The sequence below is a fragment of the Crocodylus porosus genome, unplaced genomic scaffold (genome assembly GCF_001723895.1).
Source record: "Crocodylus porosus isolate Cpor-Errol unplaced genomic scaffold, CroPor_comp1, whole genome shotgun sequence".
NCBI classification, from domain to species: Eukaryota; Metazoa; Chordata; order Crocodylia; family Crocodylidae; genus Crocodylus; species Crocodylus porosus.
In genome coordinates this window covers 78,852,428-78,879,318 of record NW_017728948.1, presented here as the reverse complement: position 1 = coordinate 78,879,318, position 26,891 = coordinate 78,852,428, and the positions used below count along the sequence as shown (strand labels likewise).

The window sequence follows — 26,891 nt, the reverse complement described above, 5'->3', positions numbered from 1 at the left end:
ATTGACTACTTTGCATTTCCAGCAAAACCAGCAGAATCTGTTTTATCTATAACCTCACTCCCACCCAATCCACAGCAGGGCAGCTGCAGTGTGAAGATAAGAAATTGCAGGCTCTGGAGCTACACCAGGTAGACAAACTATGTAACTCTCAATATAGAGAGACCCTAATGTTGCACAAAGCCGGTTCGTTTCCCTGGAGGGAACACAGAGCTCACAGACACATAGACATCAGTCAGCACAAAAGGATGTATTTGTTTGCAAACAAAGGTCAGAGAGTGGAGCTTTGAAGCTCAAATCACCTCTGGCCCCAGTTGCATTTGCAAGCGGTTTTTTATCTTCTCTCTTCTGGGCATGTGTGCAGACACAGGAATTCTTGCAGCTTACTTCCGTTTCATACAAACATACATGTATGTGATGATGTAGTTACATTGCATGTATAGTATAATTAGCTATTTAAGTATATGGGGTGGAGAGGTAAATATGCAACAGCTCATTAAGCATGCTCAGTGCTACAACAGTTCAAAAGTTTATACCCCAAGGCCATACAGCTAAATTCCAGTCTCTGTAATCAGTATGAGAAAGTTTAAGGAGGATGGGGGAGAGGAGCCTTGGACAGTATTTCTTTCTTATCAGGAACAAGATGCAAGCTGTGCATTTCTAACACTAACATGATCGACATTACAAAACCAACAGCAGAACCTGGTTCAACTACATCTGGTTCAACTAAACTACATCCATTAAGCTTTAATTATCACGCTATGATTGGGCCCCTAAATGAGTTATAACCCCATGCATGTGTAACATGTTACAACCTGTAATATGATACTTGGTTGTAAAGTGTAACATCTATTATGGCCCATATGGCTCCTCAGAATGGAAAAAAGGGGTAAAGAAAAGAAAGCAACCATTACAGAGGTCTTAACTCCATTTACCCCTGAGCATCTTAGAGCCACAGAAAAAGCTCAGGGACCCCTGAAAAGAGACACAGCCATAACATGGTTAACAACAACAATCAATCCTCGTAAATTCTCTGATTTAAGTCACAAATTCTCTGCTTAAAAATCCCCAAACCCATGATTAAAATGAAATACCACAGGGTGTGTGTGTGTGTGTGTGTGTCAGTTGATACACACGTTTTATTGATATATTTATAATTTTAAAGCAAATTGGAAGCGTACCAGTGCCTCAATCACTATTATAAAATAATTCTAAATACCTATACATTTTGGTATCTGACTTAAATCAGAGCTCCCCCTGCCCCCTTAGCTCACAGAACACAGGTCCACCCCCCTCACTCCCAAGCTACAGCCCCCCCAGCCCTGCTGTGACAGCTGAAAATTATGTCTGTGTGATGAGGTGTTTGCTGAAGGCTCTATGAAGATTAGACGAAGTGTTTTTCTGTCATTTGTTCAAAAATTAAGCGGTATGTTGTTGCTAAGAGCCTAGTTAAAGTTTAAGATGTAGTAAGGCCTTGTATAAAGTAAGGCCTAGTAAATTTAGCAAAGCCTTGAAGTAGTAAGGCCCTGTGGTGTAGTTAAAATTAACCTTATCAAAAGAATGTAAGGCTTGTACTGCTATTGGTCAGTCTATGGACAGCTGAAGTAAAAAGAATTTAATGGCTGTAAGTTATCCAGGACACTTGTACAGCACTGGATACTCTGCTAGCTGTGTATCCACCACCTATAGAACTACAGAGCAATAATGGCCCTCACTTCCGCAATCATTTTGTGTATGACTGGACCACGAAACATAGCATGTTATGGACATATCACATCCCATACCATCTGCAGTCTAATGGATTGGTAGAGCGAACCAATGGCATCCTCAAATGCAATTTGCTGTTGGCTGCTGACCCAGCTCTTAAGGACTGGGACTTGCACTTGGATCGAGCTATCAACTGGTCCAATAATCGACCCCATCCAGGAGGTAGCCCTGCGCAACAGATCTTTAGATTGGGTGATCCTTGTGAGCTGGCAGTAGAGCGACCTAGGAGTGGTGACCCGAGAAAGCTCTAGGCAGAAGATCAGGTAGTAGTGAAGCATCCTCAAGGAGATAAATGGGAGGGGACACTATTGGCAAAAGGTATGCATTATACCTTTTAAGTATTTAAAGTCAGATTTATTTAAGTCAGATTCATCTAACGGGAGCCAAGCTCCTGGTTGTCTTGTTCCTACAGATTGGATCTGTCTACAAAAGCAGCCACAACCACTCCTAACTGAGCCTGCCACTGAAGACGAGTCCTGCTCTGGCACCAGTCTGAATTGACTGGCACCATGAAGTGGTGCACTGTTACAACTGTACTCTTTTTATTAATGGCTTATTGCGTTTCCTGGGTAGGATGTGTGGCAAGCCAGTAGGGGGTACTCCTGTGTTGAGCCACCCACCTCACTGCACCCGACCACCTTCCAGACTCGGAGTGCCTCCCAAGGGATGCCTTACGTCTGGCTGACCCCCTTCCTGGAGCAGATTTGCTAGCCTGGGGGTAATGTAAGGTGCCACCACCCTGAGAAGGGATTCTCTCTGCCTAATAGTCCAATGGGTACTCAACCCAGTACAAGCACTTGGAGCACTTCCCCAAGTCAGGGGCCAAAAAAGAAAGTCTCCCTTAGTCCACAGACCTAAGGGGCCTCTTAGGCATAATTTAGACCCACCCCTCAATAACTCTCCTACACCAGTCACAAAGGAGAACTTTATTGATTACAGGGGTAGGGTGAAAATAGGGTACAAAATAGAGCAATATCATAGAAATCCCATACAGCAAAACAGTCTGGCTGAGGTAGCCTTTTGATCACGCATCTGAGTTACTGACAGCTAGATATCTAATCAGATCGAGGTCGAACGGTCACAAACTCCTGCAAGACCGTTTCAGGCTGGACATAAGGAAGAATTTCTTTACTGTCCGAGCCCCCAAGGTCTGGAACAGTTTGCCAGCGGAGGTGGTTCAAGCACCTACATTGAACACCTTCAAGAGTAAATTGGATGCTTATCTTGCTGGGATCCTATGACCCCAGCTGACTTCCTGCCCTTTGGGCAGGGAGCTGGACTCGATCTCCCGAGGTCCCTTCCAGCCCTAATGTCTATGAAATCTATGAAATCTCAAGTAGCTTACTCACAAGCATCATCCAGAGGCTGTTGGAGACTCCCTCTAGAGACAAGCTGTTCCTAGCTCATGGGCTATGAGGGAGAGAGCCACTTTCAGATGGTAAATCTCCTCTCTGAGTCCCTGAATGTCTGCTGCCCCTTCCTCCTGGGCAGTCTTAACTTATATAGCCCCTGTGACCTCATTCACCTGGTCCAACGGAGGCCAGCACCTGTTGGCTGTCAGCCAACCAATTTGAAATACATCACTGGTTGCTGGGCAGACTCTAGCCCACCAGGTAGAAGCCTCTCACCCAGGTAGCTGATACAAGTCACATAGGCAGAGGGAGCAGGTTCCCCCCTCCCTCGGGAACGTAGCCAGCTCAGGTTACCTAAAGAGACAGGGTAAGGGTGTGTCTTCTCTGCTGTGCCCATCCTAATCACATTGTTTCAGAGCAGAGATTTTGGGGAGAAACAAAGGTGGCTTCCTGCCACACTTCCGCCCCTCCTTTAAAAGTTTGGACACCTAGCTTTACAGAGCTATGGGTACAAGTGTGCTTTGTTTAGAAGGGTTGCCTTTCGCACCTAAAGAGAAATTACACAACACATAATACTGAACATAACAATAACAAATATAAACATGATAGTACATTAAGGAACTCCCGCGGGTCTGAGTCCATCCAACCCACTACCCAGAGTCCTTTTGTGACAGGGCATCTGCTATCACATTCTGGCTTCCCTTGATGTGTTCGAGAGTGAAGTTGAACTCTTGAAGCTGCCAGGCCCATTGTTGAAGCTTGGCGTTTGTGTTTTGCATTGTCTGCAACCACTGCAGTGAGGCATGGTCTAATAGGACGGTGAACTACTGCCCCCATAAATAGGGCCTTAGCTTGTTCAGCACCCAAACGATTGCCAAACTCTCCTTCTCAAGAGACAACAGATTCTGCTCCCAAGGGATTAACTTCCGGCTTAGGTATACCATGGGGTGCCATGTCTCTTGGGCCTCTTGTAAGAGTACAGCTCCTAGTCCTGAGTCGGAGGCATCCACAACCACAGGTGCCTCAGTGGAGGTCAAAGCAACCGCCTCCGGGTACCGAGTTGAGAAGTCCACTAGGGTCAGAATGTATTTCTTCCCTCTATGGGTCTTGCGCCTCAGCGGGCCCACAATGTCTCTCCCCACTCTTTGGAAGGGTTGATCAGTGATACAGAGGGGCTGTAGGGGAGCCTTTCTCTTGTCCCCACTTTTGCCCATCCGCTGGCGTGTCTCGCAAGATTGGCAGTAGTCCCTCACATTCTGGGCAATTCTGGGCCAATGAAAGTTCGCCTGCAGCCACCGGCGTGTCCATTCCCTGCCCATGTGACCAGCACACAGTAAATTGTGCCATGGAAAGCAATTGTTGTCTGTATTTACGAGGTACTATGATCTGGCGATGGGGTTCCCAGGTCTTGGCATGGTTCTTTGGTACCCACAACTGATAGAGAAGTCCTTTATCCCAGACCACCTGTTCCCTCTTCTCTGGGGTGAACTCCGTCTCTTGCTCCTGAGCCATCTGCCAGAGTTCCTCCAAGCTGGGGTCCTCTAGAACCTCCCGCTTGAACTCCCTTTGCCTGGCTAAGCAATCAGCAGGGAGTTCGGGTATTCCTGCAGGGAGTGCACCTTCACCCTCAGGGACTTTCTTGGACTCCTCCCTGAGAGTCTCGCCTCCCTCTGCCACTGACACTCGGGGCTGCTAGTTCTCCAAGTATTGTTCAGACCAGAACAATGGTATGTCTGAGCTACTCTTCCAAACTGTTCAGCAGGAGCCTGTGTAGCTGAAGAGTTACTTAGATGAGAATGGCCAATCATTTTCTGTTCCATGACTACAGTTAAGTCCCGCAGACAGAGAAATGCTCCAGGTTATCTCTGAGGCAGACTTAACTCAGCTATGAATGTATGGAACTTAAATAAATCCCAGAAAAACAGTGAAAGAGTAGCCAATATCTGACAGCCAGTAGGGCTGCTCACTAGGGGAGACATGCTCAAAAGAAAAACTGTAAAGCACACTGACAAATTGCTAACTGATGTAAAATTAGAGACAGCCCGTCTTGCCCAGGCCATGATAGATACTACTTTTAAAGCAAACAAAAATCAAACTTGAAGTATTGCTTGTGTGCAAGTTCAGTTATCATTAAATATGCATTTTTCCCAGGTAATAAACAACATTAAAAATAAAAAATAGCCCCCTAGCTTAGAACATCATAGAATGCCTGCAACATTAAAAAAAAAAATACCCCTATCAAAGTACCTGGATTACCACTTGGGAAAGCTGTGATAAAAGAAAGTGTTCATTCCTGGTGCAGGAAGTCAAAGATGGAAACTAGACCACTGCTAACTTGCTAAGCACAGGGATAGGAGGAGGATGCCTTTGAGACTAAAATCTGCATCACCCCATATAAGAAATAGTTACCCCCGATGGCCCTCAGTATGTGGCACAATCCCCCTTAGTTCAAATCAGTAGCACCTTGATTGGATTAGGGACCCTATGGAGAGGCTGGCCTCTCAGCCCATCGAACACAACCTACGTATATGAGTTACCTAATGTATCATATGTAACAATAGAGCAACGTATTTGTTGAGAAAGACCAAGTCATTTGCTGTATGAAAATGGTACCACCTGGACTTTGTGCAATTCGTGTTGCTTAAAAGCTAAGAGTGAAGCCATTGCTCTGCTGCAATCAAATTACCATACTATTGCCCTAAAATGGCCAAACATTTCCTCTGAAACTATACCTCTCAAGTTTACGATACCCACTTCATGGGTATCAGATGTAGTCATGCCATTGTTAGAAAACTAGAATGAAATAAAAAATAAGCTGCAAAGCCTTGAGGGAAAAGCTCAGCTAGGCACTCAGTTGGCTTACACTCACGGAGGGAGTTTTTCCTCTGGTAAAAAGGGCAAATCCATGTTTTCCCCATTTTTCCATGGGAAATGGAAAACCCGTATCCCTGCTCATAAGAACGGCAGCATGTTTTCAGTAGGTGATTTAATGGATTGGTGTCAGGGATGTATGAACCTGAAGGATTTTTCAGGTTGAAGGATTTTTCAGGATTGCCCCCTAATCTGAAGGGGGGCTGGCTAGTGTTGAAAAAACCCAGGAGGCAGTGTTAGATTTGTTTGTTCCAGGGAAACCCCTGATTGTGTTATATCATCAGGAAACAGGCACAGCCAGGGGAAAGACCCGAGGCATATGCAGAATGGAAAGAGCTGTATTTGTTGGCAGAGTTAGAGGTTGAACATAACAAGAATGATCCAAATGAGGAGGAAGATGTTGAATGGAAGAGGGAAAGGTTCTTGCAATCTAGATGGTGTCCCCACAGCAGATTTGTTGCAGCAGCTGGCAAGGTATGAAGATGAGCAGAGTAAACCTGTCACCCCCAAAGTATCAGCTATGCAGGAACAGTGCTAGGAGGGCACAGTGTTCCTACTCCACTCCCTGACTAGAATGGCACTGATAATTTATGACTGGTGGGGGTAGCTAGCTCTTCCCAGTATGGAGAGAACCAGAAAAGGAGGGGACACAGAGGCAACAACAAATGTTAATTGATACTGGTGCCTTATTCTGTCTAAACAGAAGTGAAAAAGTGGATTTTCAAAAACTTGCAGGAGACAAGGTCAAGATCTTGGAAGCACTTAACGGAAAAGAAAGCAAAGTAACTTTTTGTAAGCAGATGAGATTCTGGGTAATGGAACTCACAGCTCTCTCAGTTTATTTGTCTTTTGGGCTCCCTCCATTATGAGGTGTAGGCATCTTGGGAATAGATGCTTTGAAAGAGCTGAATGCTGTTGTTGATCTAGCAAATAGAGAATTATTGATGCAGTTATGGGCTTATATGGATGGAATAACATGTACCAATGCAGTGACTGTTATTATATCAGCAAGACATAGGTATGCTGCCATAAAGGCAAAGGAAAAGTTAACCTTTCCTCCATGGCCCCTGCAAGCAGCAGAAATAGCTTAGTGGAGCCCAGCAGTTTGAGCACAAAATAAGCTGGCATGTGAAAAAACTAATGCTGAGATTTTAATTGAAGGGCCCAACCTGCTTCCACAGTGACAGCACAAATTTCCTCAGGAAGCAGAGGCAAGCATAGCAGAGACTATCCATGCTTTGAAAGAACAAGGGGTATTAGATAAAGTGTCTAGTACTAACAAAAGCCCAATCTGGCCTGTAAGAGAGGCCCATAGTAAAACTTGGAGATTAACTGTTGATTATCAGGCTCTGAATAAAGTTACATTGATGACTGCTTCTGTAATGGTCAAATATCCAGAACACATGGCAGCTATTACAGGAGGGGCAAAGTGGTTTTCAGTCCTTGATCTGTGTAATCCATTCTTTGTCATACCACTATATGGGGAATGCTGGGAATAACTTTGGGATTGGTAAGTAAAGTGGGTGACCAAGACTGTCACAGGGCACTTCCGCACCCCGCTCCTAAGGAGGCTCAACCCCGGGAGGGGGAGATGTGTAGCAGGGCACTAGGGTGCCTGCTACTGGCATTGGTAATAGGGCTTGGCTGCCAATCAGCAGGGCAGCACAGCTGAAGGTTGCTTAGGCAACTGATTGGGTCAGCTGACTGAAAGGGGGCAGGGCCTGGCCTTTATAAGCAGCCAGGCTGAGGCCAGTTCCCCTCCAACAGGCTGAGAGGCAGGAGATCTGCTGCAGAACTGCCTGAGTGCTGATGAGATGGAGAGGCCTCTGACAGGGTGGCATGGGATGTTATAGCCGGTAGGCTGATTTTGGGTTACCACTGGTTGGCATGGCTTTGAGTTTGGTTTTGATGGTGATTGTGTAATACTGGAAGGCTAGGTGAGGCTGTGGAAGGAGGAGGCCTCAGGGGAGCACCCCAGCAGAATGGGGGGTTCCTGGTGGCGCAGAGGGTGCTGTTTTGGGGTGTGCCCAGGGAGGGCACAGCGATTGGTGCCAGAGCTGGCACTGTGGATGAGGCATGGCGTTTTGGGGTGTCCTGACCCTGGCCCCAGTGGGGCAACCTTGGGAGGAATTAGGGGGTGTCCTGACCCCAGCCCAGTGGGGGCAGTATTGGGAGTAAAGCCCAGTGGGTATATGACCCAGAAGAAGGGTCAGGGGGCCAGGCACGGCTACGGGCCACCTGAGCCCCAAGCCCGGGAAGCGCACAAGTGAGGCCCAGAGTGGGTGAGAGTGCGAAAAGGCAGGAGAAGCGTGGGGCATAGGCCCCAGTGAGGGTGAGCGCACGGAAGGCACAGGGCAGGCCGTAGAGCGGCCATGAATATGGGAATAGGGAGCCCAGGTAGGGCAGACCAGGTTCAGAAGCCTGAAGAAGGGCAGGCGTGCAGATAGAAGCCCAGAGGGGGCACGTATATTGGGGGAGACCCTGGAGAGGCCCTGGAAAGGGCAAGCATAAGATAAGAGTGTCTGGTGAGGACGAGGATACGGGAGAACCCCGGACAGGGGCGAGTTGATCGGGAAGCCCCTGAAAGGGGTGAGGGCAAGTCTAAACGGCCCGGAAGGGCAGAGCATGCAAGCAAGAGCCCAGAAAGGGCAGGGTGTGTGGGTAAAGTCCCGGAGAGGGCACACACATCAGAGGCCCAGAAGAGGGTACGTATACCAGAGAGGCCCCAGGGAGGGCACGTACATAGAGACACGAGAACGTCCGGAACACCGGCAAGGCTTGGGCGTGGTATTGGGGGCGGAAGGAGCCACGCGACGCCCTAGGGTGGGTGCACCAAGAGATATCCATATAGGGCAAGAGCACCGGGTCCGAGAAGCCCAGGAAAGGCAGCCTCCCATTAATATTACATAAACAGCAAAGACGTGGCGGTTGAGAAGAGGGTGCTGGAAGGGCAACTTGGCACGGTAGGGGCACAGGAGAGATCACAGCCACTCCTGGGCCCCACCCCATAACAAAGACCAAAGAACCATTTCTGTAATTGGCTTGATGTGCTAAAAAACTACAAGCTTGCTTCACATACAGTATAATGTAACATATTGCAGAGATGTAATTGCAAGCTGTGGAGGACTTCAGTGTCAATATTTTCAGAGTCTGCTGGAAGTTGAGTTAAAAAAGCTTGGCAGGGTGTTTTAAGCACAGTTCAGCAAATTTCAGCACTTCTGATTTGTTAGAGTTGCTCAGGCATCTTATGTTTTCTCAAAGGGGTGTTACTGTGCTTTTGAGAGTGAACCAAACATATTTTACAGCTTTAATCTTTGGTAGCACAGGAAATTTAACTTGTGGTTTATTGGCCTGGAAAAACAATCTTTGCGGTCACCAACTATACTATACCAGCATCCAATCGTGTTTAAGTTTCACCTGCATCCTGCTGCCTCGACTGCTCACTGAATTTTGAAGTGCCAAACCACATCCTTTCACTACCTGCTCACTGACATGTCTGAAATGTCAAACTACATCTTTTTGCAACCTGCTCACTGACAGGGTTTACAAATAAGTAATAAAATCGGTTACCTCAGTTTTCAGTGTGCAATAATTATATTGAAGCATAAAATGGCATTGTTTATGCTAAGCATTTTGGTAAAGTAAGTTTTAACCCTACAACTACACCCTGATTCCTGGTATAAGTTTGCTTTTACTTTTCATGAGTGACCGTATATCTTCGGTGTGAAACCAGGGTGCCACAGGGTTTCCTCAAGCCCCAACAAGTTGTCACAGTCACACTGTAAAGATGTCAGATCGTTTGGATCCCAATGACTAAAAACAAGTGATGTCATATAGGAATGATGTTCTGGTGACAGGAGCCCACAGAAAAGGTGTTTAGGCAGAAAAGAACATTTAAAAATTAGTGAACAGGCTAGGTTTAAAATAAATCCTCACATGGCTCAGTTGGTGCAACTTTCAAAGAGATACCTAGAGGCAGAGTTGGGCCAATCAGAAAGGACACCTGCTAGGCAAAGGGTAGATAGAGGTGATCTGTAAACTCCCTGTCCCTCATAATATTACAGCCTTAAAATGTTTTCTTGGTTTGATTAGATTTTCCAGAGAGTTTATAGAGGGGTATACTGAGAGGGCAGCTCCACTCTATAAATCCCTCAAGAAATGAGTTCCTTGAAAATGGGGACCAGAACTATATCAAGCAGTCAAGTAACCAAAAGATGCACTACTTCAAGCCCCAGCTCTGGCTTATCCACAACCTGACCAGCTGCTTGTCCTGGAACTGGTCATGACTGTGCAAGGAATTGGTGCTGTCCTGAGCCAAGACTTAGAACCAGCAAGAAAGTCACTAGCATATGCCTCCAGATAGCTAAATGAGATTTAAAAGATCTTTAGCCCTTGCAAAAAGGAGGTACTGGCATTGGTGTGGGCATTACAGCATCAGGAATACCTAACAGGGCTAGCACCCACTGTTCTTAGAATGACCCATACACCTCTAAAATACCTTCTGTCTAGAAGGGTACAAGAAGGAGGAGTGTCCAACCCTCAGCTACCAAAATTGGACCCTGAATCTTTTGAACAGGAATGTAGAAACACAGTTGTTAAAGGAATTGGTGCCAGGGAAGACGTGGTCTTTTTCATAGTTTCATAGTTGTTAGGGGCTAGAAGAAATTTACAGATCATCAGGTCCAACCCCTCTGCACTTGGGCAGGAAAGACCAATGGGATCAGAGAACCCCAGCGAGATGGATGTTGAGACATTTTTTGAAGATTGCCAAGGTAGATGACTGTACCACCTCTGGTGGGAGCCTGTTTCAAACCCTTGACACTCAACTTGCAAAGAAGTTTTTCCTCATGTCTAGCCTGAAGCGATCTTCAATCAGTGCTCTTTATATCTTATCCTCCCCCAGGACGCCTTGGTGAATAGATGCTCTCCCAGGCCCTGATGTATGCCCCTGATGTACTTACAGGCTGCCACCAAGTCCCCCCTCGTCTTCTCTTCTCCAGGCTGAAAAGTCCCTAGTCTTTCAGCCTCTTTTCATATGACCTGATCTCAAGGCCTATAATCCTGTGCATGGCCCTCCTTTGGACTCTCTCAATTTTCTCCATATCCTTTGTGAAGTGCAGCACCCAGAACTGGATGCAGTACTCCAGCTGCAGTCTCACCAAGGCCGAGTAGTGGGAAGATGACAGCCTTATCCTTGCTCAAGATGCCTCATGTTCATTTTGTTGTCTATCATGACACCCAGGTTTTGTTCAGTTGTGGTCCTGGAGACCCTTACTGTGAGTGTCCATTGCCCACACCCCTTCCTTGCCACACTTCTTTTGTTGGAGGAGCCACCTTACAAAAGGTGCAGCAATTGAGTCAATGGATTTTGGTTTGTGGATGGGTCTAGCTTTTATGAGCAAGTTACCCCATGTACAGGATATGCTTCTGTTCTAGTAAATGACCACAATACTATCTTAAAGGGAAGTTGTACCCTTCACTCACCCCAGGCTGCTGAAATAGTAGCTGTCATAGAAGCCTTAGAAAACACTCCTGTAGCAGAAGAAGATACTATATTTTCTGACTGTGTCTGGGTGGTACATGCCCTAGGTTGATTGGTTGCCTGTCTGGGAGCAGAAATACTTCCAAACAGCAGATGGGAAGCTGATAGCTCACACTCAGAAATTAAAGTATGCTTGGAATCTACCAAAAGGATGACCAGGAGCAGTGCGAGAGCATAAGGTAAAGGCACACAAGAAGGGAACAGAGGAAGCTAAGTGTAATAATCAAAACAGGAAGCTAAAGAGTCTAACTTATGGACTGAACCAAAAGAAAGTAGCAGTGGTACTGCAGCCATAGCTGCTGAAGTCTGTAAGGACAAGGTAACCACTTTAGACCTCCCAGCACAAGGCACCTCCAAGCACAAAGCAAAACTATCCAAGATCTAGTAGGTCAGGCACAGGAAGGAAAAAGGAGATTTTGGAAAGAAACCTCGGGGTAGCACTGACTTAAAAGGGAAATGAATGTCCTATTTTGTTAGTGCCCTCTGCTGTGCAAACTGAATTAATTACCTTAATTCATGGTGGGGTCACTCAGAAACAGACAAAACAGTCCAACAAATAAAGGCAGCAGGAGGGTGGCCTAATCTGAAAAAGGATGTAGAGTGGTATGTGCTAAATTGCTTGCTGTGCACTGCTAACAATCCTGACAGACAGGTTAAAAAGGTCCCTTGTTTCATCAGCACATTACAGGCTCATAGGCATGAATTCAGATTGATTACATTGGACCTCTCCCTCAAATGACCAGAGGGAATAAGTACTGTCTGGTAACTGTAGACAGTTTCACTAGGTGGTTCCAAAGAATACCCACCAAAAATAATACTGGACTCACTACAGCCTAACTGATAAAACAGGTGTTTTTTAGATGGGGAACTCCACAGGAAATAGATTCAGATCAGGGATCACATTTTATGGCAGAAATAGTACGAAGCATGTGCCAAGCATTCAACATCAAGCAGCACTTGCATATTGCATGGTATCTCCAAAGTTCTGGGCAAGTAGAATGCACTAATCATAACATCATAGAAAATTAGGGTTGGAAGGGACCTCAGGAGGTCATCTAGTCCAACTTCCTGCTCAAAGCAGGACCATCCCAGCCAAAGCATTATCCAGCTGAGTCTTAAAAACTTCCAGTGATAGAGATTCCAACCACCACTCTGGGTAACCTATTCCACTGTTTTACTACCTTCCTAGTGAGAACATTTTTCCTAAAATCTAACCTAAACCTCTCTTGCTGCAACTTGAGACCATTGCTCCTTGTTCTGTCATCTACCACTAGAACAGTCCAGCTCCATCCTCTTTCGAACCTCCCTTCAGGTAGTTGAAGACTGCTATTAAAACTCCTCTCAGTCTCCTCTTCTCTATACTATATAGTTTCCTCAGTCTTTCCTCATAAGTCATGTGTACCATCCCCCTCGCCATCTTTGTTGCCCTCTGCTGGACTCTCTCCATTTTGTCCACTACTGAAGGATTTTCAGTAGTAGAGGGCCCCAAACCAAACACAGTACTCCAGATGTGGCCTCTGGTAATTGTAGAGAGTTTCACTAGGTGGTTCCAAAGAATACCCACCAAAAATAATACTGGACTTACTACAGCCTAATTGATAAAACAGGTGTTTTCTAGATAGGGAACTCCACAGGAAATAGATTCAGATCAGGGAATAGCTGAATAGAGGGGAATAATCACTTCCCTTGACCTGCTGGCAACACTCCTACAGATGCAGCCCAGTATACTGTTAGCCTTCTTTGCAACAAGGGCACACTGTTGTCTCATATTCAGCTTATTGTGCACTGTATCCCCCAGATCCTTTTCTGCAGACCTTTTCCCCAGCCAGTCAGCCCCAACCCTGTACTAGTGCATGGGATTCTTCTGTCCTAAATGCAGGACTTTGCACTTGTCCTTGTTGAACCTTGTGAGATTCCTTTTGGCCCAATCATCCAATTTGTCTAGGTCACTCTCAATGCTAGCCCTACCCTCCAGAGTATCTACTACTCCCCACAACTCGCTGGAATCTGAAAACTTGCTGAGGGTGCAGTCTGTCCTGGGAAAGAATAGGGGGAAGCACCCCGAAATAAAAAGGAAAGTCCCAGGGAGCAGGATAAACAAGAAGGACAGGGAACAAACATAAAAGTTAAAACAAGGAAAAACTTACCCGCAGCAGGAGCCGCGGCACAGCCAGAATGGGGAGAGAAGGCTGGGCGACTTGTCAGCCGCATCTTTGTCCAGCTTCGGCCAGCCAATGACGTCATCAGGAATCGCCGGCCAGCAGGGATAAAAATGACCACCAGTGGAGCAATGGAAGAGCAGACATGAGGAGGGTATAGCCACAGGACCCACTCCGGGAATCCCTCAGGGAGGAAGGTGCACCAGACAAGGAGCCAGAGGAGGCTCCTGATGCTGATCCTAGTAGCAGCGGCAGGGAATGGCTCGACAGTGCAGGAGACAAGCCAGAAGCAGCCCCTGCAATCAGCAAAGGCAGCAGCACCAGAGGAAGTAGAGAAGGGGATGTGAAGACCCACACCATAGCAGGTGGGAGTATTGGGACCAGTTGGGAAGAGGAGGAATTTTCCCCTTTGGGAGAGTCCTGGCAGAAGAAGCAGGAAGAGCTACCCTGAATACAGAAGGTAGCCAGCCATATGCAGAGGAACCATGAGGCTCCTGGATCGGGACGCTCCAGAATGGAGAGAAGTGGGGCAGCACCGGGTCCTGGGAAGAAGCAGGAAAAGGGGGGAAGATGACCTGAGCAGGAAGTCACAGGTACAGAGCCCTGAATAGGGGTCATCCCCTAGCTAGATCATAGGGAATTAGGCAGCCAGTACCCTGAGGTAAGGGACCAAAAGAGGGGGCTACCTAGATTCCCAGCAATACAGTAAAAGTGTTGTTTTGTGCTTTTCTTTTGTGTTTCCCCGTGTGAAGCGCTTGTGAAACAGGAGTGGCCGATACGAATAGAATAATCGGTGCAGGGCCCGTAGGGCATTACGTTGGAATTCAGTCCCTAGGGAGGTAGTCCACTCTAGGGCGAGAATAGGTTTCACGACAGGATCTCCGAACACAGACGACCCAGGTCAGGGTAAGCGAATTGGCCTCAAGAGCTGATACCCAGGACAGGAAGGGACTTAAGAGGCCCCACAGCTGTATGAGAAAGGGAACGTGGCCAAGAAGACTGAGTGACCCATCAAGGCAGCGTAAGGCTGGGGTATAGGGGTGGCAGAGCTCTGCAAGTGACCGCTGGGCAGACCACGTGCCGCAGGAGGACCCCAGGTAGTCAGCCCTCCACTGGGAAACACTCAAAGTCATGGCAGGCAAGATAGGGGAAAACTACTCAAGGAGTGAGCATCTACTTGGCAATTTATGGGAGTCCATAAGGCATACACCATCCATTACTCAAACCAAGGCTGCACGTGACCGGGCAGTTGAGACCCGGCGGTCACACAGTCTATGGCATCTTCTAGGTCACAAATGAAGACACTGAACAAAACCGACTCCAGGACCTACACCTACTTGATACTGCCTGCCAGCTAGCCATCAAATCATTGATTACTACTCTTTGAGCCCAATGCTCCAGCCATTTTTCTACCCACCTTACAATCCATTCATCCAGCCCATACTTCCTTAGCTTGCCAATGAGAATGTTGTGGGACACCATATCAAAACCCTGGCTAAAATCAATGTACCACATCAACTTGTCTCCCTACATGCACAGAGCCAGTCATCTCATCATGGAACACAATCGGGTTGGTCAGGCATGACTTGCCCTTGGTAAATCCCTTCTGACTGTTTCTAATCACTGTCTTCTCCTCTAAGTGCTTAGAAATGCATTCCTTGAGGATCTGCTTTGATTTTTTTTCCAGGGACTGAGGTGAGGGGCTGACTGGCCTGATCTGTAGTTCCCTGGATCCTCCTTTTTCCCTTTCTTAAATATGGGCACTATGTTTGATTGGAAAAGGGCATCTGTGACCTCTCCTGATCATGAGTTTTCAAAGATGATGGCCAGTGGCTCTGCAATCACATCAGCCAACTCCCTCAGCACCCTCGGGTGCATCTCACCTGGCCCATGGACTTTTATATGTCAAGCTTTTCTAAATAGTCCCTGATCTGTTCTTTTGTCACTGTTGGCTGTCCACCTCCTCCCCAAACTGTACTGCCTGATGCAGTAGTCTGGGAGCTGACTTTACCTGTGAAGACTGAGGCAAAGAAAGTATTAAGCACTACAGCATTTTCTGCATCCTCTGTCACAAGATTGCCTCCCCAATTCAGTTAGGGACCCACACTTTCTCTGATTCTCCTCTTGCTATTGACATACTTCTAAAAACCCTTCTTGTTACCTTTCACATCCCTTGCTAGCTGCAACTCCAATTGCACTTTGGCCCTCCTGACTTCTTCCCTGCATGCTGGAGCAATGCTATTCTACTTCTCCCTAGTTGTTTGTCCAAGTTTCCACTTCTTATAAGATTCCTTTTTGTGATTCAATTTACTGAACAATTCCCCGCTAAGCCAAGCTGGTCTTCTGACATACTTGCAGGTCTTCCTGTGCATCACAACGGTTTGTTTCTACACTCTCAGTAAGACTTCTTGAAAGTACATCCAGCTCTCCTAGACCCTTCTCTCCCTCAGACTGCTTTCCCAGGGGCTTCTGCCCATGAGTTCCCTGAGCTAGTCGAAGTCTGCTTTTCTGAAGTCCAGGGTCCTTACTCTGCTGCTCTGCATCCCTCCTTTCCCCAGGATCCTGAACTCAGTCATCTCATGGTCACTGCTGCCCAAGTTACCATCCACTACTACATTCCCCACCACTTCTTTCTTGTTTGTGAACAGCAGGTCAAGAAGAGTATGGCCCCTAGTCAGCTGTTCCAGCACTTGTACTAGGAAGATGTCCCCAGCACTCTCCAAAAACTTCCTGGATTGCCAGGCATGAGAGCAGCTCCCTCCAGCACTAAGCTGCATCAGAGAACAACACAGTCAACAGGGAAGCCTGTGCCACAGACTTTGCTCACTAGACAAACCAGACCAGGGCAGTGATAGCCAGGTGTTTTCCCTCTGCCTTGGATCAGAAGAAGACTCTCTCCTTTGAAAAGTGAAAGAATTCCTGATAGATAAGACCTGAGGGAACAGCACATTGAGAGAAGGCAAGTGGTTGCCCCATGTCCTGGTCTTACTGGGAAATCTCACTTCTTTAGGATATGAAATTAGAATGTGGGTCTCTCAGGGCTCTCCTGCCCTGGGCAGCTGCTTTAATTCCTGGGCAGAAAGTGAATACATCTTCCTCAGTTTGCATGGCTGGTAGCCATGGGTTTTGGTCACTGTATCAGGGAGCCAGAGGCTCCTGTTATTAAAAAGAGAGAAACAAGGTCAACTAGCCTGCTGTACAAGCAACCAACCAGCTGAGATAAGGGTTGTGGACTGCTCACCGAAGCAGCAGCACCTGGGAGGACCTAGGAGGACTGGGGCACAGAAGCCAAGGTCCCCAGAGAGTGGACCTCAGGCAACAGGCCCAGTTAGATAAAAGGAGCCAAACCCAGGAAGGCTGAAGCTCCTATGAAGGCTTTGAGGCCTGAAGGGGCACACATCGAGGTGGAACAGATTGCCCTGTTGAGCTGATAACGAGTAACATCTGTGAGGGTGTAGCTACAGGGGTGGTTGAGGGCCATGAACACATCCCTTAAGGCACCTGGTGCCTATAGGCACTAATAGAATCAAAAGGGCCCCAGCAGATAGGACAGAGAGTGGCTTGGTCATTGCCTGGATTCCCTTTGAGCTGAGGGTAGCCTTCCAACCTCCTTTTTGTTTAAAGCAACATCAAGGCATGGTAGGTGAGTAAGAGGTAAGACTTTCCCCACAACAACAGCAGATAGCCTGGCTCTTGCTATGGGAACCTGGCTGCAGGCTCAGAGCAGGCAGCTAGTTTCCCCTCCCCACTGGAACCAACAGTGAACATCTGTTTGGTCTGGGGTAGTGTTGAAACTCAGAACTCTTTGCACAAATCCTACTGAGTTACAGCTTGGAGCTGTACTTCTGTCTGCACCCTAGATGTTAGCAACCGCTGAAGCAGGTTGTTAGGATAGCGTGTCACACTGAGCTTTAATTGCACATGCTTGAGTGGTGAATTATAGTATTATTTGAACTTTTATTTTTTATTCAACCTTATTGAACCATTGCCAAATTTTTTCTCTAGCCTTATTATTATTTCAACTTTTCTTTTTTCATTTGGCTTGTATTTGCATTATTAGCTAGCCTTGAGCTCATTTGCACAGGCAGCTTATGTTCCAGCATTATCAACATATGCATGTGAAATGTAGGCCTTGTTACTAGCTCAAATCAACAGAACTTGGCATTAACCAACTGAATCGGAGGGATGGCATGATTGAATATGTTAATGAAAAGTGATAAAAGGGGACCAGTTGGACAGTGCCCAATTGCAGAGCCCTTGGAATTTCCAGAGTTGATAAACAGACCTTAATTGGCATGCCTAAATTAAGACACCAGTAAAAGAACAAATGAAAATGTGTGCATGCGATGGGTTTGTTGAAACAAAGGAAAATGCTGACAGGATAAAAACATGAAGAGTATAGTGATCACAGGAAAACCAATCAATGGTACCTGGAAATTAGGAGGTATTAGAGGAAAAAGCATAAAAGGAGGGCAACAAGGAAGTTGGGTGTGTGTCATCATCCAGCAACATCTGGACTGAAAAACAGCCATTACCCACAGATGACCATCCTCTACTTTCAGGAATTGAATGTCCACCTTTTCTGTGAAATACAGTAACATCTGGAATTTGATGAGACCGTTGAACCAAGCATTCTCCGTCTCTCTGGGTGTGTCTACATGTAATGCTACATCACCATAGCGACACACAACAGTGACACAACAACCATGTGCATCCACACATAACCGGCAGCTACTTCACCGTAGTGGCACACACCCTCATTATAGTGCACTGCTATGACAAAGTAGCGGCTAAAAATAACCATGTGCCCACTGTACAGTGGAGTAGGGGATGCCTACTGCACTATGCTTTAGTACTTCCAAAAGGAAGTTGTGAAAAAGGAGGAGGAGAAGGGGAGAGAGAGAGAGGGATGATCAGCATCCCCAGCTTACCCCAGCACCAGCAACATCCAGAAGTGGCGTGCGGGAGATGCCCCAGTGCTTCTAGAGCAACCTGAAGATCCAGATTAGAGGGAAGCATGCTGGGGAAGGTACTTCTGGTCTCAGAGAGGGGAACAAGGAGGGCAGCTTGCAGCAGAGGGAGACATCTGAGTGGCTTCTGGACAAGGAGCAGACAGCCACTGAAGCAAAGCAGCCAGTCTAGCTTAAAGGGCGTGGAGCTCAGAGGAGCACAAACAACAGGATACAGCAGCCTGGAGGTACCAGATCAGCAATGCAGGTGTGCAGACGGACAACTGGAAACATCACTACTCTCAAGTCAGAGGGGCCCTGGATGGAGTTGGATTGGGCAGAGAAACCTGAAGCTGTCACACTCTCTGCCTCTTCAGGGTTGAGGTCTGCCCCAGAGGCTAGAGCTCAGCTTGGGGCAAGTCCTCACACCCCAGACTGTTTTGCACTGAGAGGCAGCCCCAAAGTAGTTGTTTGGGGCCCCTAGCCAAGGACAGAAAGCCACTGGGCTTAATGGAACTGAGTTAAAACCCTCAAGTAGAAGGACTAAGACTTGCTAAGTCCATGGCCCAACAGGACCCTTGTTTAGGGGAAGGACATATTATGATGGCCGTGAAGTAGGCTGTCAGTACACTGACTTTGTATTATAAGTTCTACAATAATTGATGCAAGCAGCTGGATTACTGGTTGCTTGGAGGCTAGAAGGGTCAGTCAAAGAGACCCCTATTTCAATGGCTGTTTAAGACAGTATGCATAATTTGGTCATCTGGTAGTCTCAACAATGTTCATCCTTCCCTGAGACAGGACATGGTTAGGATGGGGTAAAGGGGAAGTTTTAGAGCACCACAAAGAGACCAAGGTTAGGAATCTAGAAGGTTCTGTGGAGAACTGCTTCTTAGAAAAAATTACATCAAAGTCATGGCAGGAAAGAAGTCAACAGTCTGAGGGTGGACCAAGTGGCCTAATCTAGATCCCATCTTGTTGCCACCAGTAGGCTGGCGAACACTGGGAAGGGGTCAGAAACCATACAATACCTATAGCCGGCACAGAAGTACTAAAGCACAGCACAATAGCAACGTTGCCATATGGGCATATGTAGATACACCCTCAATGTAGAAACTATTAATGCATTTAATGTATTTAAAAAGTTAGATTTTAGTTAAATTGAATTGTGTGAGGTGTATTCCATGTTAAACTCCAGGTTGATTATATTTTGGTGATCCTTTAGTGCTATGGATGCGTAACAGGTGGCAATTGCCTTAAAAAAAAATCAAAATCAAATGGACAAATACTTTGGGCGTGAGTGGCATAATTAGCTATATAGCTGCTTTGCCTCTACACAAATGGTTACCAAGAAAAAGCAGGATATAGCCACAGTCTTAGGAGGAATTGAAACTGGATTAGGGGTGTTAACCACCATGGATTTGGAAATTGGCAAATAAATTGGCTGCATTATCTAGCCAACTGTAAGGACTGGCTATTCCATTAAATTCCTCCTTAACTGAGTTAGGAATGAAGCAATAGTTCACTGCTAGCCTGTTGCCTCAGTGGGAAAAATGTAATGAGTTGGACCACCAGGTAACTGTATAGGCACTAAGGATGCAGCGAGTGAATGTCTCTGTAGCACTGGTGTGCATTCTAAGCCAAGCAAGAATTCAAACAACAGTAGCTGGCATCATCCAAGAAGACGGCAGCAGGGTTTTGCCTGCATAGATCTGGAAAATTGTGTGGGATGCAGTATCTTGCCCATTGTCTCTAACCCCTTTGACCTTCACTGCCACTTATTTGCATATTGGCTTCTGGTTTCTATCCAACCTTGAAAGAGCACAAAACAACTCCAGATGCTTTCTCTGTCTGAAGAAGGATGTTTGTACCTGAAAGCTTACAAACAAGAATTTTTCCAACTATTTTAGTTGGTCTAATAAAAGATATCAGACTTACCCAAAGAACATTGTCTGCATCATGCTATGTTAGGACATCAATATATTCCTGTTCTTCTTTTTTCTTTTAGTTGAAGAAAATTCAAATAACATGAGCATGGAGGTCAATTCTGCTGTTTGGCACCCTGAGCAGAGCACATTCAGCTCATTCAGAATGTGAAGAGAAAGATCCGGCTCTGCATTCTCTGTTTTTTAATAATCAGTTGCTAGAAGGAGCAAAATGCCAATTAACAAAATAACTTCTTTTGGTGTATCCACAGTTCTTGCAGCAATATAGTTAAGTTGGTAGAAAAACAGGTTTCACTCAACTGGAGCAAACTGTGATCTAAACACAGTCATGTCAATATAAAGATGTTTACACTGAGATGAGGCTGCAGAAACAAGCCATACCAATCCATGTAAGTACCTTTATACTGACACACCTGCAGGCTAACTAGGGCTTGCATCAAGTTAACTGAATCTCTAACATGACCCTAGAGCAGTGCTTCTCCACTTGCTTAGACTCAGGATACCTTGCTTTCGACTGGAGGCACAGCTCCATAACTCTTGTGAATGGAGTGGCATCCTGTTCGAAAAAGGAAAGGATTTGTTCCAGTGTTGTTTCTTGCCCTGCAGAGGGGCTGTGCAATGGGGGTGAGGGGAACAATCAGGCAGGGAAGAGCTTTAAGCCTGCTTATTTTCTGACTCCTCATGGCACTCTGAACAGGATTTTGGGGCACCCTGGTTGAGAAGAGCACACCAGTGACAGAAGAGTTTGTGCCTGGACATTCAGGGGGAATATTCAGAACAGAGGTGAGCTGCAGTTCACGAAAAAGAAAACACACACCCAAGCCCCTCTGGGATATAAATGTTCAAACCTCAGTGGAAAGTTGGATTTTAAAGGCTTCCTCTTGATCTCATGGAGAGGCCTGTCATGTATTGCTGTTTTTGTAAATTCTCAGCTGGTAGAAAGCAGAGGATGCAGGGGGACCCAGGCTGCCTTTGTAGGAAAACCACAGGTCCTAACCCTGGGGTTTGCAGACAAAACTGCAAAGGAGAAGGAAAGGTGCTTGAAGGGCTACTGCCCAGAAGCCAGGTGAAATTAAATCATCCTGTGTGCTAAGGGGCGTGTGCATATACGTGCGCATATGTGTTAACCTGCCCCATATATTAAGGGGGGGGGGTGTATATGTATATGTGCAAGTGTTAACACCTCATATACGTTAAGGGAGGGCAGGGTGTTAAGGGAAAGACAGAGCGAATGTGCAAACCCGCTGCAAGTGCCACGGCTGCTACCTGCTTTGGAGACGTGTTTCCCTACGGGGCCAAACACTGGATGCATTTATGTGAGTGAGGCGCCTCACGCCCCTCCAACCTTGGCCGCAGCAGGTTGGCACTGCGCGTGCGCGCGGGGCAGTGAGCCCGCAACCAGTGGCAGCGTCGCTGGCGTCAACGTCATCAGACGGCGCCTCCTGGAAGTGGCTGGGCAGCGGCATGGCGGGGTTGCTGCCGCGGCTCTGCTGCTGCCGCCGAGGATTCCGCTCGCCCTTCCCTCGTCCCCTCGCCGCCGCCACGGCGCCCCACAGCCCGCAGCTCCGCCGGGCTGCGGCAGGTGGCGGGGGGTGGCCGTTGCGCTTCTCGGCGGCGGCGCTGGTGGAGGCGGCGCCGGGCCCCGCGCGACCCTACCTGCGGCTCATGCGACTGGACCGGCCCATCGGTGAGTGCTAGGGGGTCCGTCCTCCCCCCGGGGCTACGTTATGGAGCCCCCGAACGCCCGGCGTCCCCCCCACCCTCCCGGCGGTTGGAGGGGTCGGAACGGCCCGTGCGGAGCCCGCGTCTTGCCCCCCCCGCGGGGGGGGTCTAGACTTGTGACAAGGGCGGGCGGATGGTGAGTTGCATCATCGAGTGTATGTGGCATCACCTGTGAGAAGGGGGTGCAGACAGTTAAGTCCATCACATATATATGACATTAGCTATGACATCACCTGTTACAAGGGGGCTGCAGATGGTGAGGTGCATCATTACATACCTAATTCACTGCAGCAGCCTCTTGATTGTGTGGTCCCAGCATAGCAATGGGCACTATTTTCATGGTGGAGTGCCCATGCTTCTGACTGGCCAGGGGGTCCTGGCAATCCCGCCCCTCCCCACACCTTGACAGGTGGCCCTCTATCAATGTCTGGAAAGAGGCGGGACTTCTGGGGCTCCTCAGCCAATCAGAAGTGTGTGGGGCCACCATGAAAGTCTTTCCCTTTTCTTCCCTCCTGTAATTAGAATGCCAGGGCTCTATTAGAATGCCATCTCTATTTGTAGCTCCCTTTCTCCCTGGCTTTCCTGCTTTTTCATGGGGACCTACCAAATTTGCAGATTCTATGAAAATCGTGCAATCATGTATTTGTTATGTCCGTACATATATATGACAGTCTGTGGCATCACTGATGACAAGTGGGTGCCAGTGGTGAGGTGCTTTATCATATGTATATGACATCACTGATGAAAAGCGGTTGTGGATGATGAGTGGCATCATCACCTATATATGATACCACCGATGACAAGTGGATGTGGATAAGTTGAATCATCGCTTATATACGACATCACTTATGACAAGGGGAGTCCAGATGGCAAGGTGTTCCATTACATATACTTAACATCATATATGATAAGTAGGTGCAGATGGCAAGATACATTATCATATATGAAACAACATGAATTTTTTCTCCAGGTAAAAATTAACTACAAGCTTTCTTCATACCCAAGGATCCTGGGGCTGTATTATTTTGCTTAAGATGGAAGGAAAAACTAATATAACTTCATTGTAATGAGTTAAAAACAGTCTGCAGGGCTGTGAAATAGGAGCTTCATGACCAGGAGCAGCTAACAGATAGCAGAGCGGCAAAAGAAAGGTGAGCTTGGTGGGTGGAACACTGGCACCATTACAGAGAAGAGAGCGATGGTTGTACCTGTAGAATGAGGAGTTCAGAAGGGGTCAGGATGATGACAATGAGACATGAAATCAAGTGCTTCCCTCAGCACTCCCTGTTTAGAAATGTGGCTGTGGAAGTATATCAGTGCACCCAGCCTGACCCAGGTCTACCCCTGGGCAAAGCAGTGCCTTGGGTGGGAGTGCCCTATGGGGGCATTTCAGAGGTTGTTCCAGGAAAGGCTCCTTCTCTGACCCCACCTGTCACCAAGGTGTCCCCATCACATGCCACAGTCCTTTGCCACTTAGACATGAGGATCTGCAACCTGCATGCAGTCAAATGTGGTTACCCTCAGAGGATGCCTGGTGATGATGGGGTGTCCAGCAGTGCTGTGGCATGTGGGGAAGGAGACCTGTAACCAAGGACACAATGGCAAATCTCTCTCTTCGTTTTCAGACGAGATGGTTGAGGTCTGAGAGCACTAAATAGAAGCTCTGGGTCTTAGGAGCTCTTTCAAAAGGTAGTGGGTAGTGGGCCTGTGCAAATAGGGAAATATTCAATTCAAATTTGGCCGATTCAGAGGACAGTGATTTGATTCAGTGATTCAAATCACTGTTCCCCATTTGTTTCGGCCAAATCAGAATTGGAGATTCAGTACTGATTTGGATCAGCTAGGGAGAGGCAGGCACGGCTGGGCAGCTTCAGGTTCTCCTGCAGCTCCTCCGGCTGTGCCTGCCTCTCCCTGGGCAGGGGGAGTCACAAGAGAAGCCTTCATGGCTGCCCTATGCAGCCCCATCCTCTGCCCAGCCCCAGCCTCCCGGCACTTTAAAAAAAAAAAAAAAAAGCCCCACAGCCCCATACTCACTGACTGGAGCAACAGCAATTAGGGCCTGTGAGCGCTTGTGGTAGATGCCCCCTGCGAGGTGCATGGCAGTGGGGGCAGCAGGGATGGTCTGCCCCTCCCCACAAAAAGCTTGGGCTTCCTGAACAAAGAAAGCAATTAGGAACTTTGATATACAGGCAACCCTTGCCGTTTGCAGGGGATATATTCTCGTATCCCCCACAAATGGCAAAATCTATGAATAAGGCACTGCTTTCATAAATGCAGTGCCTCCGACAGCTTGGGGGGGGGCAGTGGTGGTGGAAACCCAGCAGCAGCAAGTGTGGAGCTGAGGAGCTCCTGAAAGTGTATAAAGTGTATTTAAAATGCAGGTTCAGCATTTGCAAATATTTGAAACCACGAATAATGAGGATTTCCTGTAATAATCATTCTAGATGGTTACTCTTCTTGATTCAAGGGTTGCAATATTCTTATTTATCCTAGTCAGGGAGTTGGCAATTCTGGAGGAGATCTTACACCTGCACCTTCAGAAATGTAATATCTTATCCAGTGCACTGAATGCCATGATGGAAAATAAGTAAGAGAAACCAAACAACAACAGAGTACCAGAATGAACTCACACTGAAAATCTTATCAAAGACAAAAATATCCAATTATCTGTGGGTGCACACGTCTCATAAGTCAGCCACTCTCTCTCTGTCTCTGTAGTCTCATTTCTAATTCTCAAAGGGAATTTACAAAGCACTTTTCATATATGAGCCTATGAGCTTCACTTCATAAATCTACTGGATATAAAATGGACAAAATGCAGACATTGATTTATGGCACATTATAACCTGCCTGGCATCTGATAACCCCAAGTAACCTATCTGCATTTTACAAGCTACATTCTATCACCAGGTCAACATTCTCCCCTATTTTCCCACCACCTACCTGTCCTTGTACCCATTGTCTCCCATGGCCTCTGATCCTCATTGCCATGTCTTTGCATTTTTACAGACCTCCATTTTGCATTTTGGCTTCTATTCCACCCAGGAAAGTACATATACACCAGCAGGCTCTCCATATGCCTATAGAAGGGCGTTTGTGCCCAGAAGCTTGCAAAGAACAATTTTTCCAACTATTTATTTGGTCTAATAAAAGAAACCACATCTACACAAAGAACCTTGTCTGCCTGTGTTCTTAGACCAAACATGGCTATAACCTCTGAAATACGAACTAAAGAGATCACTTCCAGGAGTATTTAATTGTGAAAAATTGTAAAGGTAGCCACAAATTGTTCTGAAGAGAGAGCAGGGTGGTTTAGCAAACATGCTTTCTGTCCTGCCTGAATATCTGGCTGACTTTTCAAACATTGCATTTTCTTCACAGTTCAGTCTTCTATTTTGTTGGAAAGTCAGGGCAGGGGAAATGTCTTTTAAAAGTACTTTTATTTAACAGTTTAGCCAAGAAGAAAATTAAGAGGAGGAAAAGAGCACAACAAATTGTAGGACCACGTTGCCTTGCATTTATAGCTTAAATCTTTGTCAGCTTTGGTTTTGCAGCTTTAGTAGTTGTTAATTAGTTCATTCGGTATTTATTTGCTGTTGATGCTGTCCTGAGGAATAATTCCCCTATGATTTCTCTTTTCCTAATGCTTGTCAACTTCTATTTTTTTCCTTAGGAACATGGCTGACATATACTTGGAGCATAGGCTTGGCTGCAGAGCCATGTTGCTTTCCAGACTGGTATATGCTGTCACTGTTTGGTGCTGGAGCAGTTCTGATGCGTGGAGCAGGCTGTGCAATCAATGACATGTGGGATCGAGAGTATGACAAAAACGTACGGAGAGCCTCATGGACTTGAAAAGAACAGGCAGTCTCCTTTAAATGTTTGAGTAAATCTCTGGCCTCTTCATGAAGTAAAACTTCTTTTGTCTTACACCAAGACAGGGACAAATTTGAAGGCTGCTTTTGAATGACTAACAATGACTGCATGTCTTCCTTATGCAGGTTCCAGCCCTTATTAGCAGAACAAATTGGCAGAGGGGGTGTGGCAGGGCACTGGTTGTGCCTGCCACTTTAAGGGCCTGGAGCTGGCAGCTGCCACCAGGTGCCTGATGAGAGCAGCCATTTTGGATCTGGGGCTGCCCATATAAACGGGGCAGTTCTGCTGCTGGAGGCGAGGCAATGACACTGCCTGGCTGGAGGGCTGCTGATATCATCTGGAGGTAAGGGAGGAATATAGGGGATGGTAAGGAGGCTCCTGGTCCTGGGCATGACCTAAAACTGCACCCTGGTGGGGCTCTCAGTGGCATGGGATTCCCCAGGAAATGTCAGGCCAATTACCGCCCCAGTGAAAGGCGGGTCAGAGTGCCTTAACCCTAGCTCTCACAACTGGGTGGGTTACCCTGTGGAAGGGTCAAGAAGGTGGACCTGAGAGTGAGAGGGCAATAGACTCCTAAGCCTGACTTGAAATCCCCCAACTGGTCCAAGCTGAGGCCAGGACTGGAAGGGTCAAAGGGCCAGGGGCCCACCATGAGGGATGCTCAAGAGCTGAGGGCCTGGGGTTTTGACTGGCTTGGAGGTGGGCTAGAG

General features: G+C 47.1%; 1 protein-coding gene across 1 annotated transcript; it reads left to right on the top strand.

The window, feature by feature from the left end:
* The first annotated feature begins 22,031 nt into the window (after window positions 1–22,031).
* LOC109322370 (4-hydroxybenzoate polyprenyltransferase, mitochondrial-like) lies at window positions 22,032–26,389 on the top strand. Its single transcript, XM_019553458.1, has 2 exons — window positions 22,032–22,270; window positions 25,979–26,389. The coding sequence occupies exons 1-2, from the start codon at window positions 22,048–22,050 to the stop codon at window positions 26,158–26,160; spliced, it is 405 nt and encodes a 134-aa protein (XP_019409003.1). The 5' UTR covers window positions 22,032–22,047; the 3' UTR covers window positions 26,161–26,389.
* The last annotated feature ends 502 nt before the right edge of the window (window positions 26,390–26,891 follow it).